General features: G+C 36.9%; 1 protein-coding gene across 3 annotated transcripts; it reads left to right on the top strand.

Moving 5' to 3' along the window:
- The first annotated feature begins 793 nt into the window (after positions 1-793).
- On the top strand, positions 794-19383 carry LOC144444532 (ciliary microtubule inner protein 5-like). Of its 3 annotated transcripts, none has more exons than XM_078133977.1 (4): positions 794-1063; positions 12227-12391; positions 16794-16833; positions 18380-19383. In XM_078133977.1, exons 1-4 carry the CDS (start codon positions 1038-1040, stop codon positions 18569-18571), a joined length of 423 nt encoding a protein of 140 aa, XP_077990103.1. In that variant the 5' UTR covers positions 794-1037; the 3' UTR covers positions 18572-19383. The 3 variants fall into 3 exon arrangements, with proteins under 3 accessions (XP_077990103.1, XP_077990104.1, XP_077990102.1); XM_078133978.1 differs by lacking the exon at positions 794-1063 and adding an exon at positions 8034-8102; XM_078133976.1 differs by lacking the exon at positions 794-1063 and having other exon boundaries at positions 11388-12391.
- Positions 19384-24462: the final 5079 nt, after the last annotated feature.

The following is a 24462-nucleotide window of genomic DNA, read 5'->3' as shown; positions in this document are numbered from 1 at the left end:
GCTGCATTGTCTCTCTTCTTTTCTTTTTGTCACTGAATTATTAAATAAGATTTTTAAAAATATGTATCATTTTGCTAAATTAGTCAATTTCATTACCATCAAAGTTGAAACTTAAAAAATAATTAGTTGGCCATATTTCATTTTTTTCGTGTCTTGTTTGTGTCAGATCACCCAGGTCAATACAGCTATATATAATTGATGGATGTTCCCGTCAACGAACCGAACTTAAATCATCTAAATAAGAAAGGTATTTGTTTGTCTTAATTGTCCATAAAAAAAACCACTGACGGCCGGGTAACGTGATCCCCAAACGGTTGAAGGACACACGTCAGATGTGATGTGATACAAGACTTTCAGTGTCCGATCGCAAAAGGTAGAAAAATGGTAAGTAAAAACCGAAAATAAAGGTGCAATGGTGGCTTAAACACATTTTATTTGAATTGAACTGTTAAAAAAATAAATACAATATTAATACAAGAAACAGCAACGGCATTGTACGGATATCGATAAACGCTTGGATTGACATCAATAATAAATATATCTAGTCCAACTGTCAAATCGACAGAATTGTAATCATTCTCAACTGGCTGGGTTAATGGGACACTTTGGAATAGCCTTGGTCTTTGTTTTTGAGTTGACTAGAAATGTTAGACTATATATTTGACATTTATTACAAACGTGCTAGTATATTATTGTGTTCCACTACCCCGGTGTACGTTCTTATAGTGACGTCCGGAGGGGGTGCTGACATCAATCGCAACAGCCTGTTGTAGTTGAGCTTAGTAACAACTCCAGCGTCGTCATTGTGTGTGATACTTCTATCGCCAACACTACACTAGAGTGGAGTACCTTTTACTACTGGCAGATAAATTACAAAGCACGGTGAAGAACTTCAACAGGTCGATCGGTCTGGCATAGAGTATGTGATCGTGACATCGAATTGTGAACGTCCCAAACTATTTCACGGTTAAAATATACATATATGCCAGATATTCCCCCGAGGATTCTTTCTATAAGTAGAGAAATCCGTGTTAGCAATGTCGTTTTCGTACTACGAGAAGAGGTAAGTCTTAAGTTATAGTATTGTCAAGTCTGACAAAGTGTTCATTTCAATTAAGTATCAGTGATGACGTCACAAACAACCGTGAAATTGATTTCACCCTTGTTTTAATTAAAATCATAACACATGAACAATGTCGTTAGAAGGTCGCCACGTTACGTACAGTAAATCGACTCCAATGTCTACCACAGTACAGTTTAGTTTCGAGTGTACATTGTACCCGGTGCGTGTGGTTGAGTTTGGAAGGTTTGACACGGTGATAGACACGGATACATACTGTTACGTATTCAGTCATGTCATCTCTGTCTTGTATAGCCCCCATTACTGGGATATCTGGGTGCTATTTTGGGGTTGCCGTGGTTATGTTTGAAACATACTTTATTTAGAGTAACCGTTCAGTGACATGTTAGTCAACAGAAAACACGTTAGTCATTATGCGTGACAATTACAGTTACATGGTCCATTGTAGGTGATGTTGTTACACTATAATACATTTCAGTAAATTGGCAACAGCTAAATACAATGTACACAACGTGGAACTTTTGTGGGTGTATGGCTACCATGACGAAGTATGCTGTAGGCTATATAGCTCCCAGCATGAAGATGAGTTCGGACGCCATTTTCTTTCTATTTCAGATTTCATATAATTGAATACCTGTACTCAAACATCACCAATAACCGAATCATTTTCTTACAGTCTGTGAGCTTAATTGACTTCTAACTTATTTACATACATTGAAAAATAACATGTCCATTTCTTAATTTGCTAATGTAGATTTCACCCCGTCATGCATACACGTTTATTTACCGATACATCCACTCAATAGCTTCATTCTTTACAGCCGCATATGGCTTGATGCCGTTACCATGGTGATGTTTCCTTGCCTCCAAGAACAGGTCGCAGTCTGAATGAGAGACATTCAGACATATACATTGGTTGCTATGCACACCGTGCATCAACTTAACTAAATGTCTATAAATTGGGTCCGTATGACAGCCAGCTGAGGACGTTATGGCACGTACGTAACTTGATCGATGAATTTCACAATTTAAGAAGACAGTTTGAATGTAATTGGAGTATACGGTGATATTATCCATAATTTTCATGACCAAAAATGTTCATCAGCTTTCACTTTGTAGATCAAATAAATTATAGCGGTTATGCAGTTCAACTTAGGCAAAAAAAAAATTGTTTACGATAACATGACTTCAGAAAAGAGAGTAGGTAGGTAGGTCGGCATTTTCTTTTCTTTTTACATTTTTTTTAATTACTGCGACCCAAATTCAAGATACTTGTTGGTCACAGTATTTCTGTAGCAGTTGATGAAGTGTAAAAGAAGTAAATGAAGACAATTATGTGATTCAGAAGTAGACAAACACAATATGAACTTTTTGAAGACTATGCTGTTATAGGCTGGAATTACATCGTTTCTCTCTGGAATGTGATTTTACAAAAAGGAAGCAAATATACTTTGGCAAGAAAATCTACAGGGAAATAGAATTAAAATTGTCATAGTTTTACCTTTTTGCATGTAAAAACTGTTTTGGGTCGGTCGGGTTATCGGAATCACACTATTTTTTTATTTGGCTTTAGTAAATAGTATGCATACTGAGCTGTCCTCGTTAACGACCCACATCTCAGATTGACGAATTCCATAGTTAAATCGAATTTAAATGTTCGTGTTTTTTTCTTTTTCCTGATCAATTCAGTTACTGACCCTTCGTACAGATGATAGTCGTTATTCGGCTTGACACAATGACAGTTACTTTTGTTAGCAAATTATGATAAAGTTGCAACCGGCATAAGAGTCATCATATATCTAGTTTAGTTTCCCATACGCGTTACGTGGATAGGATAGTGATCATGGAGAAAGTCGATAACTAACATGAGCTAGACCATACGTACTATAATATGTGGTAGCTGTCTTCGCTTCGTGTGAAAAAATATAGAACAACTGTTTTTGTTGTTGTAAAAATGCGTTGAACCGGGGTACGATATATCGCCGTCACGTGACCAAAGATTTAGGCCACGGCCGTTAGTAATTGGATTTTTTTTACAATTCACAAACAAAGTGTGATTATTTGGCAATTTCTATGATCCATTTAGTACCGCGTACTCCATATACCATGGCACTAATCACCCATTTACATCGTTACACAAAACAACTATTGTCCAAGGGATTTATGTGAAGGAGAATTTTCACGAAAATCACGTATATTTGCCCAAAAGGTTAGCTGCTGCGGTATGTGTAATGCGATGTAATACAAAATGTGTAATTGCATTGTTACTAGAATGAATTCCCAAACTATGTGGATTCCATTATAGAATACATGTTGGTGCACAAGACAATGAGGAAATGCATTCAATGGTATTTTTCGCTCCAACTGAGTTATTTATAGACTAGTGTATCGATCGGTGATTGTTTATCAATTGATTTCATCAAATACAAACCTAGATATTGATCAGTGGGGTAAACAGACTTAATTAAAATGAGAATGGATCGTGCAGGAAATACGATATCGTCTTATCCAATTATCATTTCTTCTCCAAAACTAACCAGCCGCCTATAAGTAAAAAAAAGTCATTAATAAACAAACATATCGCAATCTTCTTTTGTAAAAAAAAAAAATTGTCACCAGACAAAGCCCAGGTGGGAGCTGGGTGTCTGTCAGATGTTCGTTGATCTGATAAAATGCTATTGTCGTGACTTGACCGTCGGATGGAATATGTAAACTACCCTACTTTCGTGTAGGGTCTATGCTAAGACCTATTTGTGTATGTGGTGGTCTGTGTCTACCACTCTACAGATCCTTTGATCAGATAAAATGCAATTGTTGCGACCATTATGCAAATACCTCAGACCACTTGACGTGTATTTGCTGGTCTGAGAGGAAACAGAACAATCTATCTTATCGCTATCGTTATCTAAACTTCAACTATTATATTACTGATACTCTAGGTTATCTATCTATCTATCTATCTGTCTGTCTGTCTGTCTGTCTGTCTGTCTGTCTGTCTATCTATCTATGAAATATTAATCAATCAAACATGAACGGCGGCAGCTCAATTGAATCCGTCTATACCTGTTGTTGTTTCTCCATGGCAACGCATTGCTATATTGTGTATATATCACCAGCAGACGATTATGGAAGTTTCAACAACCACTGTTGTGAAATTAAAATAACTGTTTTAAGATAATATAAAATAATCAAAAAATTGTCGCTGTTAAATTTCAGTAATTTTTGACAATTCTCCATCATGCTGTTATGTACGTGTCAGGTTTACCAAATGCAACGTATGTATGAGTTGTAGTTAATTATTTCATGTGATTCTCTGAAATTGAAAAAAGGAGAAAATACTGTAGATAGGATTGAATCTCATTACCCTAGTTTCGTATTAATTGAAAACATTAAATTCTATCATCGTATTGATAAGATACAATTCAATAACGTCTTATTTGGTTTGCTGTTATAAACGTGCCTTAAATTTTCCATTGCATAATTGTAGCAACCTTTACCATTTAGTACCCCAGTTTAGTAGACGGTATATTTTATGCTAGCTGAGACTTGACGTGTAGAACCGTGTGCGTTTTATGTATAAAAATAAATGGCGCAGCTACCGTAAACCTCTATATCGAACGAGAAATATATGACCATAAAAAGCATTTTATCAGCGTAATAAATTAAAGTGTCGAGACACATCGACATTGTTCGGGTATGACTAGAATAGTAGGATGGTAATATTTTGACGTGGATATAATAGCTACGATAAATGACTGAAAGTCGTCGGGTCATTAACCACACAATGCCGGTGTAAGTGTTTACCTTGTATGTCCAACATGATAAATTGTTAATTGCTGTATGTGTTGTTGTAAATGGGCATTTTATGTATATGGCTAGTCTGAATTTATCTTTGAGTTTCCCCGGGCCTCTTTACACGTAGCTAAATTGTGCGGTGTTGTCATGTAGTCATTTATAATGATCTTTCAGAGAAGTGGGAAAGTGGAATAAATCCCCATGGAACGGTGGGAAAATTGTTTTACTATAATAATATTATTGATTCACTTGTCTACGATAACACGCATGTAAAGGATCGTGTGGTGCTTCTAATAGATAGTGTATCTTTCAAAAAACAAAGTCTACCAAACCAGAAACCTCTCGCAAAAGCCAAAAGTACTAGAGTAAGCTTATGTGAAAGAATACTATGACACAGTCCTTCTACCATTATAGAAAAATTTTATAGGCCAAATTGTATATTCAGCATTTCATATTCGTGTACGTGAAATGATCACTTTCGCGCCAAAATTCTGGTCTAGATTCACAATGAATGGTTATTCCTGCCATTCCAATCTAGAATGAACTTGAAAATGGAATTTTTGTAAAATTTTACAGAAAAAAGAGAGAAATTATATTGTTTTGAACGAGAAATTTTGTTAAATCAACGCCCGTCGAGGGGAAAGTGGTAAATCCTGAAGTGGTTAATTAAGGTCTGTGAATTATTAAAAACTGGTTGCAAAGGTTTTGAGTATTCTCAAAAGATATCGTCTGCTTGAGTGTCGTCAGAATTCCGGTTTGTAAGCTACACTAACACTAATCGTGTGTGATCGCCGCGGGATATTCAGCTGACAAAGATTTAATATACAATACGTTGAATAACATGAAACTTGAAGCAATTTTGTTCGTGTGCTAGTTATATTGATTTCTGGTGAAAGAAGGTTGAATCTCACAATGCTGTCACGTGACATCTTACGTATAAAGCGTCGATAAATGTATTTGGCAAATAGTAACTGAATTGTGAAGAAATTGATGGGCTGTTCCAATCTGTGCTGTCATTCCCTCGGAAAGAAAATGTGTCATTTGGGATCTTGAAGAAAATTGCATGAAATTGACCATACAATTATATCATACATTGATTATCTTTTCAATTGTTTCTATATAAGAGCCACAAGTCTTTGGTCTAGAAATTTATTGATGGGATAATTTTGATTTTCTTTCCAAAGAACTTTGTCAATGATAACTGTGTCCACAAACAAGTAACTAGTTGTCTGTGTTGTGCATGTGTTCAAGGTCAAGTTAATCGCAAAAAAAGAACCTCGTTGCGATAGGAACTTAGATTTAACATTTTAATGGCACACTACACTGAGCCAAACCCCACTATTACGTATGCTGCCACCTTGCGACCGCCCCTATCGTGACAATGCAAGATAATATAGTCGTTCGGTTTTGGACTATAGATGGCGCCATTCATATCAGGCTGTGAAAGCACGTAGCACGGGTCCAACACATAGTTTTCATGTTGTTGTATTTTTTTTAGTTGATTCTAATTTCTAATAATATGTTATTGATTATTATCATAAATTTGATAAGTAATACGACACTTTATTATTTCAAAGGAGCGAGGGATCAAATATAAACCAAGTCCCTGATGAAAACACAGGTATAAAAACATTGTAAGACTAGCCGAAATTCAAATTGCAATGGAATATTGGCTACCCAACTATTTCCTATTATACTGTGTAATAAGTAATGTTTTAACACCATCAATAACTGCTTACTGTCAGATAAGAAAAAACATTGTTTATCAATATGTATGATATTCAGTAAGTTAAGGGGTCGGATAGAACAATGGGTAGAGCTGGAGAGGTCGCACAGTTCAGGACCTTAAATGTTCAAGAAGACGGAATCGTGTTTGAAATGTTTGAAAAGTTGAAGGTAATATTTAACTTGTGATGAGAGAAGGTTGTTTGTCATTGGTAGTTATTGGGAGGGGAACCTCAATGAAGTAAGCATCTACGATGATGTATATTATCATAGGAGTTCGAACACCTGGAATGAAGGAAGTGGTTTCCAAGTTCAATTTCAATGGAAATGTACTTCTAATATTTCTCGGTGAGGGCGCTATCAATAAAATTTAATTTCCAGATTTCAAATTTCGAACTAGGTAAAAAAAAATATTTTCTACTCGTGAAAAGCATCGTACACAGTTATACTAAATTACAAAGGTTATGACACGTAAGCAGTTCAACTTTAATAGTAAATAGCACTGTTTCAAAGTTTATTTGTCCTGCTCGACTATTCTCATCCTGAGGTGCACGGTTGTACAAATTCCATAGACATTGCTGCCCTCTAGATTGCTGGGCGTCATAACGATGTTATTCATTTGATCTACAAAGCTGGTGAACTTTTTTTTTTTTTTTTTTTTTTTTTTTTATAAACGATGGTAACCCTTGCCCCTGTCTCTGTTTACGAATCAACCGTACACGAGTGTACATGTCATGGTGACAAAACTGAGTAATTGTTCAATTAAGCGTTTGTATACTCGATCGTGATTGACACATTATCTTTCAAAACTATCCCTATAAACTTTCCTGTCACTTGTTATCACTGTGTATTGAGGCAAATTAGACTCAATCACCCAAACTAGAATGTTTGTATGTGCTTCAATTCCCTAGTAAATTGCTTAATAGCCTCGTCACGCACTGTCACCAGTACTCTCCGAGTCCAATCCCCACTGTACTAAAATTTGTAACATTTCCTGTCAAATTCCATGGAAATAAAAACATGCTAAATATATTATTGCTTGCGTGATACGATATTCGTCACGTGACTAAAGGTAAATTCAAAATTAAATTAAATATAAAGAAAAATTGAAGTAATTCTTCACAAAGAATAAAAAAAACCATGGGAACAAATAGTGACATCGAATAGGCATCTAGCGATATATTGGATTATTGATGTTCAATTCACGCTATAGTACATCGCATTCAATACGACGAGGTTCGTTTACTTTGTGTGCATGTAAATGTATTTCTTCAAAGTGGCTTTGGGTGACGTCGTTTCAAAGAAACTCATTAGAGCGTGTATCGATAACGCGTGAGTTGATGATTAATGTTTATTTCTTGCATACCTAATTAGCATTTAATTTCATAAATTGCCTGCATCTATACACACCTCGACACATACACACACATCATTATCTCGTTCGGAAGATAACGACGAGGAGGAGTTCGAGTGAATCCCTCGCCATCACTGAGATGAGCAGGTATGCCATATTTCAATTCAGTTATAATTCAACATGTGATTCTGTCTCTTTCCGTCTCAATCTCTTTCTCCGTCGACGTCTCACCCCGGTTTCGGTCTCGTTTCGACGGTTTAATATTCTCTCTCTCTCTCTCTCTCTCTCTCTCTCTCTCTCTCTCTCTCTCTCTCTCTCTCTCTCTCTCTCTCTCTCTCTCTCTCTCTCTCTCTCTCTCTCTCTCTCTCTCTCTCTCTCTCTCTCTCTCTCTCTCTCTCTCTCCTTTAATTTCAGGTGTTCAACTCTCGGAATTTCAGAGGAATGAATTCAAGAAGTTTTGCTTGTGAGAGTTAAAATATCCGATAGCTTTTATAACATAAATATTTTTCTTTTAGCTTTTGTATTAGCTTTCCGAACAGTTATCGATCACACAGTATATATATACATGTATTAACAAATTTCTTTCAGACAGTACTTGGGTACGAGTAGGGAAAAAAATAAATCGAAAGTGTGATAGCGTGTAATCTAGATGTTGCTATGCCAACCGATCTGATCAAAGGAATGCTCAATCCCGCTGCAATATCCGTATCCTTAGTCTGAGATGCATCTCTTTGGCCGAATTAAATGAAGTTTTTCAACTCTAAATGGCAAAAGACACTATCCAAATTATCACTATTTATTGTTATATCGCTATAGGTTCCGAGATGGTACAACTTTTACAAAAAATCAATTTAATAACATTATGTAAACGGAGATGATATATTTTTTGTATTCCATATTGCGTTTTGTCTAAACACTACTGACATGGTTGTTGTTGCCAGGGTGACGTTATTCTGTGTCAATTTCAAGTCTTCGCATTAACTCAATTTCCAAAAAATGCCAAACCCAGAGTGTCAGGTATAAAATGGCATGGCAGTGTACAGCGACACAAACTGAACACAGTAAGCTTCAAGTTATTTTCAATGAGTCTGGTGAAAATACCATTGTACCTCCTCGGTGTATGTTTCCGATAGTTAAAAAATGTCTTCTTGCGTTCTGAACACAGTACAGTCGATGGCATATATAGTAGTAAGTCGATTTACCCGCCTACGTTTTCAGTCATCACGGTATACAAAACTATGTCTCCGCATCATTCATGCCTGAAATAGTCTTCAGTTCTGTCAATATAGCAAATAACTCGGACATACAATCCAATTAATTCAAACTACTGTTGTGGATTCTTAGATTTACCTAACTAAATACATGTATAGAGTTAGATTTAGACCGTAAGATACGTCGTGCTATTCAGCCTAGCCCTATCAGGATTCAAGCTTATGAATAGTGCTAGCTGATAACGTGGTGCGAATGTCTGCATCTTATACATACTACGTTAGATATACAATGACTTTTTCCTGACAAGAGTTTCTGCGATACATGCCTCATTCAATTTATGTAAATTCCATGTCGTTTCAACGAAGGAAACTTCCAGTAATTCTTGTCGTTAAGCCTCTAATGAACATTTCAACTCCGTGCCCTAAAATATCCAGGAATTTTACGTCACGTACGTGTATTACAGTATCGTAACAATTTAATATACTCGGTGGTATTTCTGAATTTGCTGACTTCTAAATAATGATAACAAAATAGCAACCGGGTTATTTTTTCATCTTCAAAAGACCGGCATACTCAAGTCATGAAATTTCCTAAACAATAATCGTTGAACAACAGAACCCGACTATTATGACATAATAAGACATTAATAATTTATGATTACGACCACCTGTTGACGTCACTCAGAGTCTCCGACGGACGCATACACAGCTATGAAAGAATACACATGTTGTTAATTTTTTACTCTTAATTTATTTTCGTTGTTTTCGCGCTAAAATAAAGTGCCAGTTTCAATATATTTTCGCTCATAGTTGCTAAACGTACATTCTAATGAAAGTACTGGGCAAAACAGCCATTTTCTCTTTTTGGTCATTTTTGTTGAACCAGGTCATTCCAATCTTCATAAGTCCAGTAACAGATCTCTTGACGCGCCAAAATGAAAACGGTGGTCTTACTTAGCTTTCGATATATAGTAGCCAAAATAATGACACGTCTTATTGCATATATTCAACATTTGTTTTCCCGCGGTTAAGGAAAATATCACACGAATCCTGTGAACTATAAATTGTACGATGCACTCCTCGCACATAATAATATCTAATAGGCTTTCGATAGACGGGTAGGAGAAATATATTAGTCACAGCGTTATTGTATTTAGCCTGTGGACAAGGAAAACAACAATCTAAGAAATACTATGCGTCCCTGTGGTAGCCAGTAGCCTGTGAGATACGAAGTGTCGTGCATATCATACACTACCCATTACGAGTAGAGTGATAAGGAATGAACACATATTACGTATTACAGTCTAAATAGGCAGTCACGACATCGGGTCGAGAAACGTGAACTGTGAATGAACATATACACACAAGCTATAACGTCGAGTCATGGCGGCGTTTCAATTTTGGAATCTTATCGCCAGACTCATAATCTAATCTCACGGGCGCATTCAAATTGAAAGAAATCATTAATTCCGTATTTAGTAAACAGATATTCAGGATCAGAGCGTTTTGCGATTAACAAGATACGACGTACATAAAAGACAGTTATGAAATACGAATCGTACAATAATGAAACCCTTCAAATGGATAGAGGCAAAATTTAGTAGGCTAAACTTCATGAGAAAAAAACAAAATTTGACCATCTGTGTTGATAAACTTCAGCGAATAAATTCAATGAATGAATGAATGAATGAATGAATGAATGAATGAATGAATGAATGAATGAATGAATGAATGAATGAATGAATGAATGAATGAATACATCGGAATGCAATTATATTCTGTGACTTTCAGTTCGACTTCGTAAATATTTATTCACAACAAAATATGCACCGTTATCCAGAATAAACTTGCATACGGAACACTGTACATTATGTCGCGTGTTCGTCGTATTAAGTAAAGGCCGTTACTTCCCTTTCTCCGACACACACGCTGTGCGGTGCAACTTAAATAGACAAATGCAATAAAGTAAGTAATAAAGTGCTACATTGATTCTATAAATCGCACTATGAAGAGGAAAAAAGGATAAACTGCGTACATCATTAAACTATTTGAGCGTAAAAAGCTATTTAACGGGTATAGATGACCATACAATAATATTTACTACTGGAACTTTTATCTTCTTGTCGCGTCGACTTCGACGCGCATGCGCTGACAGGTGTTTTGTTCCCTTGGTAACGGCCAACAACAACTTCATTAGCATATGTAAACGCGTTCGAATTGTTCCACGTTCGCTCGATATCAGTCAGTCATTCTCTACGGTCCAACAAAAGTCATTACGTGCCAGGCCAAACAGTGTCGACTGTTTAGAACCGAGCCGGTGCAGTAGTTCGTTAAAGAGAATTAGGCGGAGTAATAGAGGAATATCTTGTTTAGTTACACGATCACCGGGGAAAGAACAGCTGTGGCCGGTTTAACAGGCAGAACCCATTTAACGACTGGTTGAGTACGGCGACCTTCGAGATCTCAGCATAATTTGATATACCGTCAACGGGTCGATGTGTTCTCTATTCAACGGAACAGAACAGTAGCTCTATGAACCAGCTGTTATTATCGTGACTGGCTGGTAGCGATTTAGATAAGCGACTGGTACATCAACAGGAACACAAGCAACACATTACATTTTATTCCAGTGAGTCAGCGTAGACGGATTGCGGAAATATTTCTTACCCAGTTGTACCATTTAAGTCAGCCACGCCTGCCAGCGGCAATTACAGAGTCTAAGCAAACCTCTAGCCCCACGGAGACAGTTTGGTTTTTAACACAGCTTTCCTTTTTTCATACAGGCGGTTTGTGTTACCGTTATCACCACGAATTATATTAACTGACGTATTTAGTTACAGTGACCTGAGGGGTATATCATATTTGGACCAAGCCACCGACGCTATTGGGAGGTCGTCGCAACAAACAACTCTAAATTTATACAAGGTCTTCATTACACACACACGTTTACAACACAAATAACAAACCCTTCATGGCAGTCTCCATGGATCGTACTGTCTCCATGACTAACCGCACTACTTCTGCTGGTTATCGTTTTCCGGTTGCTCCTCGACCAAAAAGTGCCTACCACCAGACGTGCGTACCAGCTGAGAAGAAAGCAGCGAGCCAGCCCTCCGAACCTAGTAAGAACTACTCCCAACAGGACTATGGCAAGTGTGATACAGTGACACAGGACAAGATATGGAAGCAAATGGTTGGAAATGAGAGGAAATGCATAACCAAATGGTGAGTTTCGATTTTACCATTTAACCCCCTCGAGGCCACTTTCGGTGAGGTCGACATCGTTAAAGACGAATTCGGCTTCGGCAAAGAAGGGACCTCATTCTTTTAATGCGACTATAATCTTTAAGTGCTTAAATCGATGCATGAATGGTTACAGCACGCCTCTGAGGTATTTACGATTCCCAACTAAGTCATACTAAAGCTAGGGATTTAGCACTGTCTTGTACCAATTCTGTATATAGACGTGCACGCACGCTTCGTATGTCCATTTCAATTTGACATTGGGCATGGCTGTCTATATTTCAATCACTGAAATCGACTAAGTTTAAAAACAACATCTTATGGGAGATAGGTTAGAAATACCATTCATGGTCTCCGATCTCTTCGCAATGAAGCCATTTAATTTACGAGACAGTGTATGAGAATGTCACATTCCCAGAGATTTATATTTACCACCAGGGCAGGGATTATCATTCGTTAATACCCCCAGCTAACCGTGATACGGAGTATTCTATTTCAATCGTTGTTACTAAAAATGATACAGTACGCAATTAATGACATATCAGCTGGGGGGGGGGGGGACATTGTATTGGATACAGCAAACCTTCTCGATCAAAAACACGGATATGTAACTGAGTGACATGATATCGAAAATGATACACCGGTCGCCATTATCAAATATTGGATATTATGCAATGTCCATCCACACCACCTAAAGCAGACAATCACTGTTCGTTATCTGACATTTACTTTAATCTAATCAAACAGAGAGAAGTCCGTGATCTAATCAACGCAGTACATTCTAAAAACATGAATCAAAGATCATTTGATTGTGCAAACTTAATTGTTTTGGGCAGTTGGTCGGAAGAAAGCCAATTTACATGCAGAAATTAATTAGATTTCTCTCCAAGTCGAGGAAATTGACATTTAGCAATGTACATTATGTGCTTATTAAAATCTTTGTATTTAGATCTGTGTATGTTAATTAGTTTTTGTGTGGACAAAGAGAGGATATTGTGTCCATTTCAAAATACATGAGCCATCCTAAGTTCAGAGATAAAGGAAAATGTGGGCTCCAAGTTGAATACAATTAAATACCCCTTCCCTCTGAAATTTCAAGAGCTCGCGTTGGCGCAACATTCTGTCCGAAGCGGCGGATTTAGACATCTGTTGTTCGACACAATTCACGTACATTCGTTCCCTTGCGACACCGTGCACTCTGCAGTACACACCATTTCTAGACCCAACATATAATTTGTACACACTACAAGAATATGCCTCGCGTTATCTACTTCGTTTCAAGTTTTAACATGCTAACAAATCAATATTAGCTGTCATGAGTAATTAAACCTTTCGTCCACAAAAAACCCTCATAAAAAATCAAACGTTTTCAAACACACGTTTATACTGTGATCTTTGATCGAGGTCACTTCTGTAAATACTTCAGCATCTGATCGATTGACTCGCGTACATACTTTGGTAGATATATGCTGATGGCTTTATTAAATACTGCTAACAATGTTCATGACAGTGTCACCAAAACTACGGGCAATTGTTTCCATCGCTCCAAAGATATGTCAGACAAATAGAATTAAGTTACGCAAATCTTTACAAAGATTAAGAAGCCGTGTGTTGCTAAAAGAAAGAAAAATCCGCAGCTAGCTGGGGAGATTTTAGTTGCCGAATTTACAGTATTGTAGATTTCCGGAACTGTGTCTATTTCTAGACAATGACGGAATTGAGGAGCACGGATTGAAAAGTTCATTTTTGCGAAAACTGTTGACGAACGTCGTGATGTTGTTTGATGAAATTGACACCGTTTGAAGGTCAAATGAGGCCAAACTCGCGGTCAAATTGATATCCTGCAGCCATTTGTCATGAGCAACTTGTTTACCAAACAAATAAATAAGAGATGTACTGAGAGCGGAGCAGGTCATTGAAATTGACACGTGATCATGAAATTGACACACACTAACAAAGAAGTGTGGATCTTGCTTAATTATCATGCCGTCACCGGGTGTGTTGATATGCATAATGATTTCACAACTAAAAAAAGATCGGGGGTGTTACGAATAAACTTTGTATACAATTGTATCATAACAGCAGAAACTTGGCTGTAAGACTTCGGGGGTGGGGGTGCCAAAGGCCAGGTTTGGTTAGGGTGTGTGGCCAATGCTGCCAACCCTAGACCCCAATTTATACCATTTTGACCAATACCCCATTTTAGACCCATTCAAATATTTAGAAGACCCCATTTTAGAACAAAATACATAATCACCGATATAAAAATGTCAACCAGCGAATTAGCTGGGCGAAATTCCAAGGGAAATTCCCAGAAATTCCGAACTAGTCGAGATTTTATTACGTGGTTCCTTTCAGCACACCTTTTAGACCAAACAAAATCGAAAATTGTGTAAAGTGGATCCCATTTTGGACTCCTTTTTTTCTCTCTAAAAAAATACAATACCCATTTTAGACCAAAGGGCGAAAAATCCCAACCCAAAGGGCGGCACATGTACGTATAGTATACCCAATCGGTGGGAGTATAAACCGGGATATGACACGGGACACTGGTGTTTGGCGAAAGACATAGCATAGTTAAGCTGGCTAACTAAGTCTCTTTGCCAACTATTGAGTGGTTCGGATTATTGTACTAGTTATTGTTTGTAGCAAGAAGGGTGGGACAACGAAAGTGAAATGTGATTAAACAAGTCACGGATTTCAATGTCTTTCACTTTGTCTTTAGGGAGGATTGTTTTCGTCGGTAGCCATAGTAACAAATTGAGCGATTACGCATAAGCCATCATTAAAATGAACATCTCGTAGGAAACTCAAGTGCTGTTGTCTGTCTACCTTCAATTATTAGTAGTACCCACCATGACAAATCCGTGCCTTCTTTTGTTCGTGGAATAATCAGACTTTTGTAAACTCAATTGCAATGCCAGATCATTCGCTAGGCTTTCATGTTGCTATGACAACGCCCCTTGGGAACTTTGATGTACAATTCTGATGATAGGAGCTTAAGTGTATAAAAATTGTTATCCTAAGGATGTTTGACCTTCTGTTGTTTTGCCTGTCTGTACTGTACAATTTATTGCAAACAAAAACCCTGCAGTTTCAAGGTAATGGACGCCTGAAAGAAAACGCTTCAGGGGAAAAATTGACAAAAATTCCACACGTAGAAAACAAGGCGTACACGTACGTGCACTATGACTAGTAATAAGTGAATGTTTACCACGTCTGTTAAAACTAGTATGGGGTTGTTATTAGACAATTGTTCTCTGAAGTGAACGATCACATTTGTCGTGTAGGAAAACAGAAATAGTACTCCACAGTTGTATATCATATTACCCCCTCTATTGTCACACCATGGAAGTAGCACCGCTGCATGGTCAAACGACTGTGGTATTCTTTTCATAGACCTCTGTGTTGAATCAGGCATCCGATCAGCGTTGTCAGACGACCTGACAATGAAAAATGTCAGTGCATAGACATGACTGTGTTCGTTTTATTGACTGCCAACACGACTCAATGACGTGTCATTTTTACATTACTAGTGCGGACAGGTATTAATCCCCAACACACGCACGCACTACGTGATGGTATTTCGTTTCAAATGTTAAACATTCAGAATTTGACTATTGCAGTTTTCTTTCTAAATTTTATACTGAAGGTAAAATGTCTACACTGAACATATTCAAATTTATTCGCGCCGACATGAGAAAATGGCGCACTAAAAAAACACCCAACCTGGTCCATCGCGCAACAGGTTGTTGTTTAGCAATGGATCTAACGACTTGGAGTCTTTTGAGCGGGCAGGTTGTCCCTTCGGCAATGAATCATACGATTCATCATACATTAAATTGTCAGTATCGAAGATAATTTATCTTAAGGTTCGATCGTTATTTCACCTATATCGCATTCGTTATAACTTGGGATGTGATCCAACAACGTCCTAAATACAAAGGGAGATTAATAGGTAATTGATCACTGTTCAAAAATGGAAGTAAGAGGTCGCAGACTAGACAGAGCCGCCTATTTTGTATTGGAATAAAATAAAGTACGTGTATTGATCTCTCTCACGCTGACTTCGCCCCATTAACTTCTCTGCCCCTATAGCCTAAAACTAGTATTGTACAATATATCTGGTATAATTTCTCACTGACATCTCTCAAAATCGCTTGATAACTTCATAAGGCAAGGATCGGTTCGCTTCCACTATGTTTTGACGCTATTGATTTGTCTACATCCATATGGAGAGCCGGGGTCTGCAATAAAAACAACGCAGGTGTCGATATAATATATTCATGATGTCTGACTGGAATCAATATGACGAATTCGCATAACGTTTAAGAATTCACTGCATTTCATTCATCACCATTTACTTCTCTTTGTTTAATTACAGGGAAGAAAGTTGGGGATTCTTGAAGGACTACGATCCAAAGGTGAGTATTTCAAAAAAAAACCAGAAACTTTAACTAATTCACAGTTTGGTTCTTTTAGGTCCAATTTTCGAGAATGTTTATTTAAACTTGAGGTTATGTTGTTGTCACGTACATACAGTTGTCGAGGCATACGTATACTCAATTCCGAAGGGATGAGACTTTTGCGACGCGAATTGTCACTGCTAATAATATTGAATGTAAACCACCTTTTGCTCGGATTAACGTTTAAAGTGGCCATATGGATGAGAATTTGGTATTTATTTTGGATTTTTATTTGATAAAACAGCTTCACTATGTTTTTCTACTTGAAAAAATTAAGCGAAAGAACACATACCAAGTCCATGTTCATAACTCAATACATTGCAAAAAGATGCAAAAAGTGTAAAAAGTTTGTTATTGTACGTACAATAACAAAAATTTTACACATTGTTTAGTGTTTTGCCGTTTATTGAGATGTGAACATGGACTTGGTATATGTTATTTCACATTATTTTTTCAAGTAGAAAAACATAGTGAAGCTGTTTTATCAAATAAATATCCAAAATAAATACCAAATTCTCATCCATATGGCCACTTTAAGAGTACAGACTATTTAATACGTAAATTGTGTCTAACATTTCAAATGAACTGTTACAACAACTAGACTAGGTTAATTTCAAAATTATATTTAATATATTACATACAGTGGATTACAAAATACCGTTCAACTTCTCTGTTTAATACAACCGCGCAGATTTCAGTAAGAAACTGCACAACCTACACTTTAATAGCAAGATATCAATTTATTGCTACATTTTGTCTAAATTGAAAAAAACAACAACAACAAGCATTTAAATGAACGTACTGCAACTGTATGCAGACACGCGGGTGCCAATGTTTTGACGCCTGCATTTGATGTCTGCATATTATATTTCATTTAGACAAAATGTTGCAAGAAACTGTATTCATTCAATCTTGCTGTGTCGTGTGTCCTTTCTTATTGGCCTCTGCGTGAGTATATCAAACATAGAAGCTGTACGGTATTTTGAAATTCGATGAAGTTCAATACCACAGGATATAAACTGTCATTATGTCAAAGTTAAAGACTTTGTTTTGAATTCTCCTTCACATACCGTCACCATGCACACACGTGAAAAGTACAATGACATTACTCGATATAAAGGGTTAGTGCCATAAAGGCCTCATTCCAACTTTGTCAATTTTCATTTTTGTCAATCACAATTTCAGCCTTTATTGAACGATAAATATGCAAAAACGGTGGCTCAGTGTCAATAGGGCCGAGTGATTTTCGTTTAATTTTTTTTTTTTTTTGGGGGGTATTTTCTAAAAAATGATATATTTTTCAATTGCCAAGACGGCATAGTCAGATAGTCTTCCTTTTTTCTCTTATCTCATCCAAAATTGAATTTTACGGTGGGGGGGGGGGGGGGGGGGGGGTAGTGGTGGGGGAGTCCAAGCTTGTAACTGTGCACCACAATACTTTACAAGCACATGAATTCTTGTCTACCATCAATATAATCAATTCCTGTATTTCTATTTCCTGCAGGGAAATTTAAAAGAACCCGAAGAACTTCCAGACAAAGTGTCCGTCTTTTCTGAAGATGTACCCAATACAGCAAGTCAAGTTTTAGGAAATCGATTGAAAACAGACACTGCTAAACAAATGCTTTCCCTGGAACACCGATTTATGACACAACATAGACACAAGGCATCGCCAGATTTACTCTGCTATGATTAAGTTGATTTAGGTTGCCATGGAAACGTTATGATTTAGTCTTAATATCAAGATTTGGAATCTCCGTTCAGCTCTGCTTACTAGCTGGGGGACTCAACTCAGCTAACATACATCTCAAAACCATTATGGATAAACGTTAAACGTAACCGTTGGCCGTTGTCACTCTTTATCGTTTCATTCTGAAAGATTCGTCGTTGAGGGCGCTCCACTCAATTGGCTTTTGAATCTTGATTGAGTGAGTGAGTGGAAAAAGGTATTCATTCCATGCTTCATCTGCGCAGCCGTGTGACCGTTTCCAGGGATTGCTGTGGTAACATATGCGCACTGCAAGATACTTGTCTGGAGCTCTCCCATCACTTTGCCAAACATTGCAAGAAAATAGTCAAGCTATGCCAAGATGTACATTTCGAAGTGAACTCTTTAAAGATATCATCGCTAGGGAAATGAAAAAAATATATATATGGAACTTAAAATGGAAGGAATTTTATTAGCCTTACCTGAATGAAAAAAATCACTGTCCACTGATCAATAGAAGATATGAGTTTGCTTAAAAGATTACAGATGTGAATAGATTAAGTTCTGAATCATGTAAATTTCATTTCATTCTGTAGATTTCAATACATAGATATTAACTGATTGATATTAATTATGATTTATTAATTATGATATGTAGATATTAATCGTTAGAAATTATTTTTATAAATAATAATTTATAGATACTAATTTGTTGATATCGGTTATGTTGATGGAACTAGATTATTACAACAAAATATGCATTTACTCAAGATGGTCGTCTAAATAACACAAAACAAAAACACACACAAAATATTTTGTTGTTGTTTGTGGTTGAATTGCTGACTTCGGATATCTGCCCAAAAGTCCGTTACACTGCTGTGTGGTAGTATTAGTATTGAGAAATACACAATACAGACTGAGAGAGTTGAAACTGTTGACTTTAAGTTGACTTAAAATTGTTGTTGTTTTTCGGTTTTTTGTTTACTTGTTGGAGACTAGCCTGTTTAATATACTCTCCTGATCCGTGTCTCTCAGTGCTACACTCATTTAGTATTTCAATGAATGATTCACGGTAGCGGAGTCGAAGATCCATCAAGTTAAGTTAACAAGCTGTCATAAGACTAGTCTGCATCGACGATTTGTAACTACGAAAGCTCTCGTCTACTACATGTACTACTACTACTACCGATTGTGGACGAGAGTTAACGTTATCGTGGTCACAGTACAGCAATGTGTACGTACAGGGTAGACATGCTATCGTGAGAGCAATATCACCATCAAACTTGTGTTTGACAGTGTTTCATTATATCGTCGCACCAGGGGAGTCGTGAACCTTTGAATTCACACACTATCGTAGACAATCAGTCTTTGAAATAAAACTAACAAACTGAACTACAAACAAACAAACAGACAGACAGACAAACATACATGCATGCATGCATGCATACATACATACATACATACATACATACATACATACATACATACATACATACATACATACATACAGACAGACAGACAGACAGACAGACAAACAGACAGACAGACAGACAGACAGACAGACAGACAGATAGACAAATAGACAATCATTCTTCGGTTCCGTCCACCTCTACAATTAATGGAATTACAGCCAAATTTGTAAACGTAAAGTTCAGCAATTTGACATATTAGACGCACAGTAATTGCTTAGTAAATTTTTTTAAAAACCCAACACTATTTAATGACCTTTGACCTTCAGACCAATGATATAATCTTTGCCAAAATCTCACTTTTCATTTCTTTAGATTTCATTCTTACTACGATCGATTTTGTTTTCTTGTAATGATATTGTACATTTGGAAATATGTCAAAGGTCAGATGTGACCAATGAATGCATAGAACAGTATATAGAAGTGTATGTAAATAAAATACTGAAATATACATTGTGTTGTCAGTGTCACAGTTCTTGGATCATAATCAAAATTATCGATCAATCAAGAAATTATTGATTTCATCAATCAATCTGTCAATAATGTCACCCCCATTTAAATATTATTATCTATCGATTTTAGAAAGATTATGAAAAGAAAAGAAAAATATGACAAGATATTCTTCCTGCACACACACACCTGCCACAAACCCCCACCCCCAACCACACACAGAAGGGCGCGCTTTAATTTCAATCTGTGTGTGTGTATGTGTGTGTGTGTGGGGGGGGGGGGGGCGACGGGGGTGGTCGTGGGGGGGTGGTGGTGGTAGATGTGTGTGTGCCGGAAGAATATTTTGTCACATTTATCTTTTACCTTGCATTTTTTCAGAGAATACGTTTTTGCTGTTTGGAGTGTAACACACAATGCCATGCCAAGTTGAAATTTAGACATTCCTATCCTCGATCATTTTAAATAAAGCATTAATACCTCATGACCAATGATGTCATATCTTGTCATATACACATCATGTAGCACATCTTGTCGTTCCGCCCAGAAAGACGTTGACCGACGTGTGAGGGCGCCCCATCACGCGGCGTATCTCATAGATTAAAGATAAGAGTGGCAGTAACAGATAAATTATTGACATTACACCATTTTAAAGTAATTAAATGTGCAGGAATCAATTCAAGTACTGTACATGTTGCAAATGACGAAAGACAAGATATAAAGTAATTGCTTCTCCTTCCACTATCATTGAGCACGGGTTCATTACAAGGTCACGAATTACAATCATCTGTAGAGTAGCACGTCTTTACATGTAATTACACATGGCCATATGGTTACGTTTTCTTCATTGCCTACAAATCACTTCCTTTACGAATTAATTAAAAACATGTTATCAGTTATTTTCATCTAGTTAGTTTTAATTTTAGTTGTTTTGTAATTTATTGAGTTTAGAACATGGACTTGAATTAATATCTGTAGCATAGTTTTTGTCTAAAGTTGTATAATTAATTTAAAGTCCATAATGAATACTCATTTCTCATCTATATGGCCAATTTTAAAGCATGCCCTATCTGCAACTGGAACGGGTTGAAGCTTGCTTTGTTAGGTACAATAATTTACTCGTAACATCGCATTCCATGAACAGTACGGTATCGTGGTTTTTGTAGCTGTATGCACGATAAATCTAATCAAGCGCCCTCAACGGCAATCACGATTTTAAACTGTTTCTTACTGCTTATGGACGATACAGACCACTGATTAACATGTGCAATGGTATTTCAACAAGTTTAAGTGAATGTATATTGGGGGTGTCTGATAGAAAAAATGACACTCTAGTTCTACCAAATGTAATTTTAACACGGTGGTAGATTTAAAACCGAGCTTTCGCTCAAGATTTACAGTGCATTTCCCCAAGCCGAGTCAAAGCTATTAAATGAACTATTAAGATCAGTGAGCCTGATCACAAGGTTTCATGTTGTAATACATACCATAAAGGTATCACACAAACACCACTTACACCGTGTGGGCTCTGTATTTAGTAAATGATTCCCACTAAATTTCAAACCCATCTGCTCAGTACTTTTTTAGTGTAAGTTTCACATTGTTTGGCCCAAAACGCACATCTCTGATATGACCATTTTCATTTGAACAACTTCCCAACTAAAATCTAATAAGAGTAATGTCCCCTGGAAATACCAAGGCAATCGATTGGGCGGCTTTTGTGAGTTTAAGTCACAGTCACACACACACACACACACACACACACACACACACACACACACACACACACACACACACACACACACACAAACAAACACACACACAGACACAGACAGACAGACACACACACACACACACAGACACACACACATAAATCCGCCGCTTCGGACAGAATGTTGCGCCAACGCGAGCTCTTGAAATTTCAGAGGGAAGGGGTATTTAATTGTATTAAACTTGGAGCCCACATTTTCCTTTATCTCTGAACTTAGGATGGCTCAAGTATTTTGAAATGGACACAATCTTCTCTCTTTGACCACATAAAAACTAATTAACATACACAGATCTAAATACAAACGTGATGTACATTGACTAAATGTTAATTTCCTCGACTTGGAGAAAAATCCAATTAAATTGGCTTTCTTCCGACCAACTGCCCAAAACTAATTAAGTTTGCACAATCAAATGATCTTTGATTTATGATTTTAGAATGTACTGTGTTGATTAGATCACGGACTTCTCTCTGTTTGATTAGATTAAAGTACATGTCAGATAACGAACTGTGATTGTCTGCTGTAGGTGGTATGAATGGACACTGCATACTATCCAATATTTGATAATGGCGACCTGTGTGTCATTTTCGATATTAAAAATATGACATTGTATGCTGTTGATCCATAACTAATAAGATTATTACTGTTAAGAAATTTGATCGACTCGTCTCAAATTCTTAATGTCACTCAGTTACATATCCGTGTTTTTGATCGAGAAGGTTTGCTGTATCCAATACAATGTCTCCCCCCCCCCTAGCTGATATGTCACTAATTGCGTACTGTATCATTTTTAGTAACAACGATTGAAATAGAATACTCCGTATCGTTAGCTGAGGCTGTTAACGAATGATAATCCCTGCCCTGGTGGTAAATATAAATCTCTGTGAATGTGACATTCTCGTACACTGTCTCGTAAATCAAATGGTTTATAAATTACTCCGAAGTCAGTCCAAATGGTTAAAATTATGTATGTGGAGATCGAATTTTCCAATTGTTAGAATACAGGTGTGTCTGAAGAGTTAAAGTAGCTATATGGATGAGAATTTGGTATTTATTTTGGACTTTTAATTTATAAAACAATTTTATCATGGCTTCCTACTTGAAATATCAACATAGACCAAGTCCGTATTTGTAACTCAATACATTGCAAAAAGCTGAAAAATGCGTAAAAAGGAAGCAACTTAAAACAACTTATAAGAATATATTAAAATGTAATAATAGAGGTCCATTGGTAGAACATTAATCATACATTGATCCTGACAGCTGTATGATTTATGTTGGTAAATTCCTTAACAACGTGTGTGTGGGGGGGTGGGGGGGGGGGGTGGGGGGATGGGGGGTGGGTGGGAGTGGATGGGTGTGTGTGTGTTTGTCCGTGTCTCTGTGTCTGTCTATCTGTCTGTTTGTCTGTCTGTCTGTCTGTCTGTCTGTCTGTCTGTCTGTCTGTCTGTCTGTGTCTGTCTGTGTGTGTGTGTGCATGTGTGTGTGTGTGTATGTGTTCATCAACTACTTTGGTAATTTGTAACTTTTGCTCTTAAAATTTTATGTAAGTCATTTAGTGCGATGGGAAACTAACGTCTGAATAATTAATTCCATCTGATGTCTTTGTAATGGATCTAGTTGAAGTCTTGTTTGGCTGTGTTCACGTTACGTTGCCGTCAGTTACCATCAATAAAGGAATAACTTTATCGACTTGGACAGAATCTCAATAATGGATGTTTAGGGCTGAATAATCAAGTCAGCACACAGACTTTAAATTCAACTCTGATGTACTCTTTGAGCGTTGATATGAAAAACTACAATTTGTAAAACCAAAATTCGATCATATAGTCCAGTCAAAATAAGGTTTGACCCGAACATAATTGCAACAGAAATAATTTTTAGTGCATCTTGCTCAGAATTTTATGAATCTAAGTGATGGAACATGGTGAAAATGAGGTTTTTATTAATTTGCATAATTAGCGAGAATATTATATTCTTAGAATGCTGTTTTCGCAATAAAACCTGGCAAGTAACATGTCTATGGATAGGTCTAAGGGTGAAAAAGCATACTAGGACCATCCTATGATGATTCAACACCATGAGTATGACTGTTACCGTTACATTATACTAGTAGTAACTTCCCCATACATAAACACACTGATAAAAGTATTGTGTGAATCTACATCAGGGCCACCCGCCATTATTTTTGAAT

Source organism: Glandiceps talaboti, chromosome 13, assembly GCF_964340395.1.
Source record: "Glandiceps talaboti chromosome 13, keGlaTala1.1, whole genome shotgun sequence".
Taxonomy (NCBI): Eukaryota; Metazoa; Hemichordata; class Enteropneusta; family Spengelidae; genus Glandiceps; species Glandiceps talaboti.
This window is presented reverse-complemented; position numbering and strand designations above follow the sequence as displayed.

Excerpts from the sequence above, each read along its gene's own strand:
- LOC144444532 (XM_078133976.1), top strand. The coding sequence starts at position 12,138 with ATGGCAGTCTCCATGGATCGTACTGTCTCCATGACTAACCGCACTACT. Across the intron at positions 12,392-16,793 it reads AGGAAATGCATAACCAAATG|GGAAGAAAGTTGGGGATTCT; the intron begins GTGAGTTTCGAT and ends GTTTAATTACAG. Across the intron at positions 16,834-18,379 it reads TGAAGGACTACGATCCAAAG|GGAAATTTAAAAGAACCCGA; the intron begins GTGAGTATTTCA and ends TATTTCCTGCAG.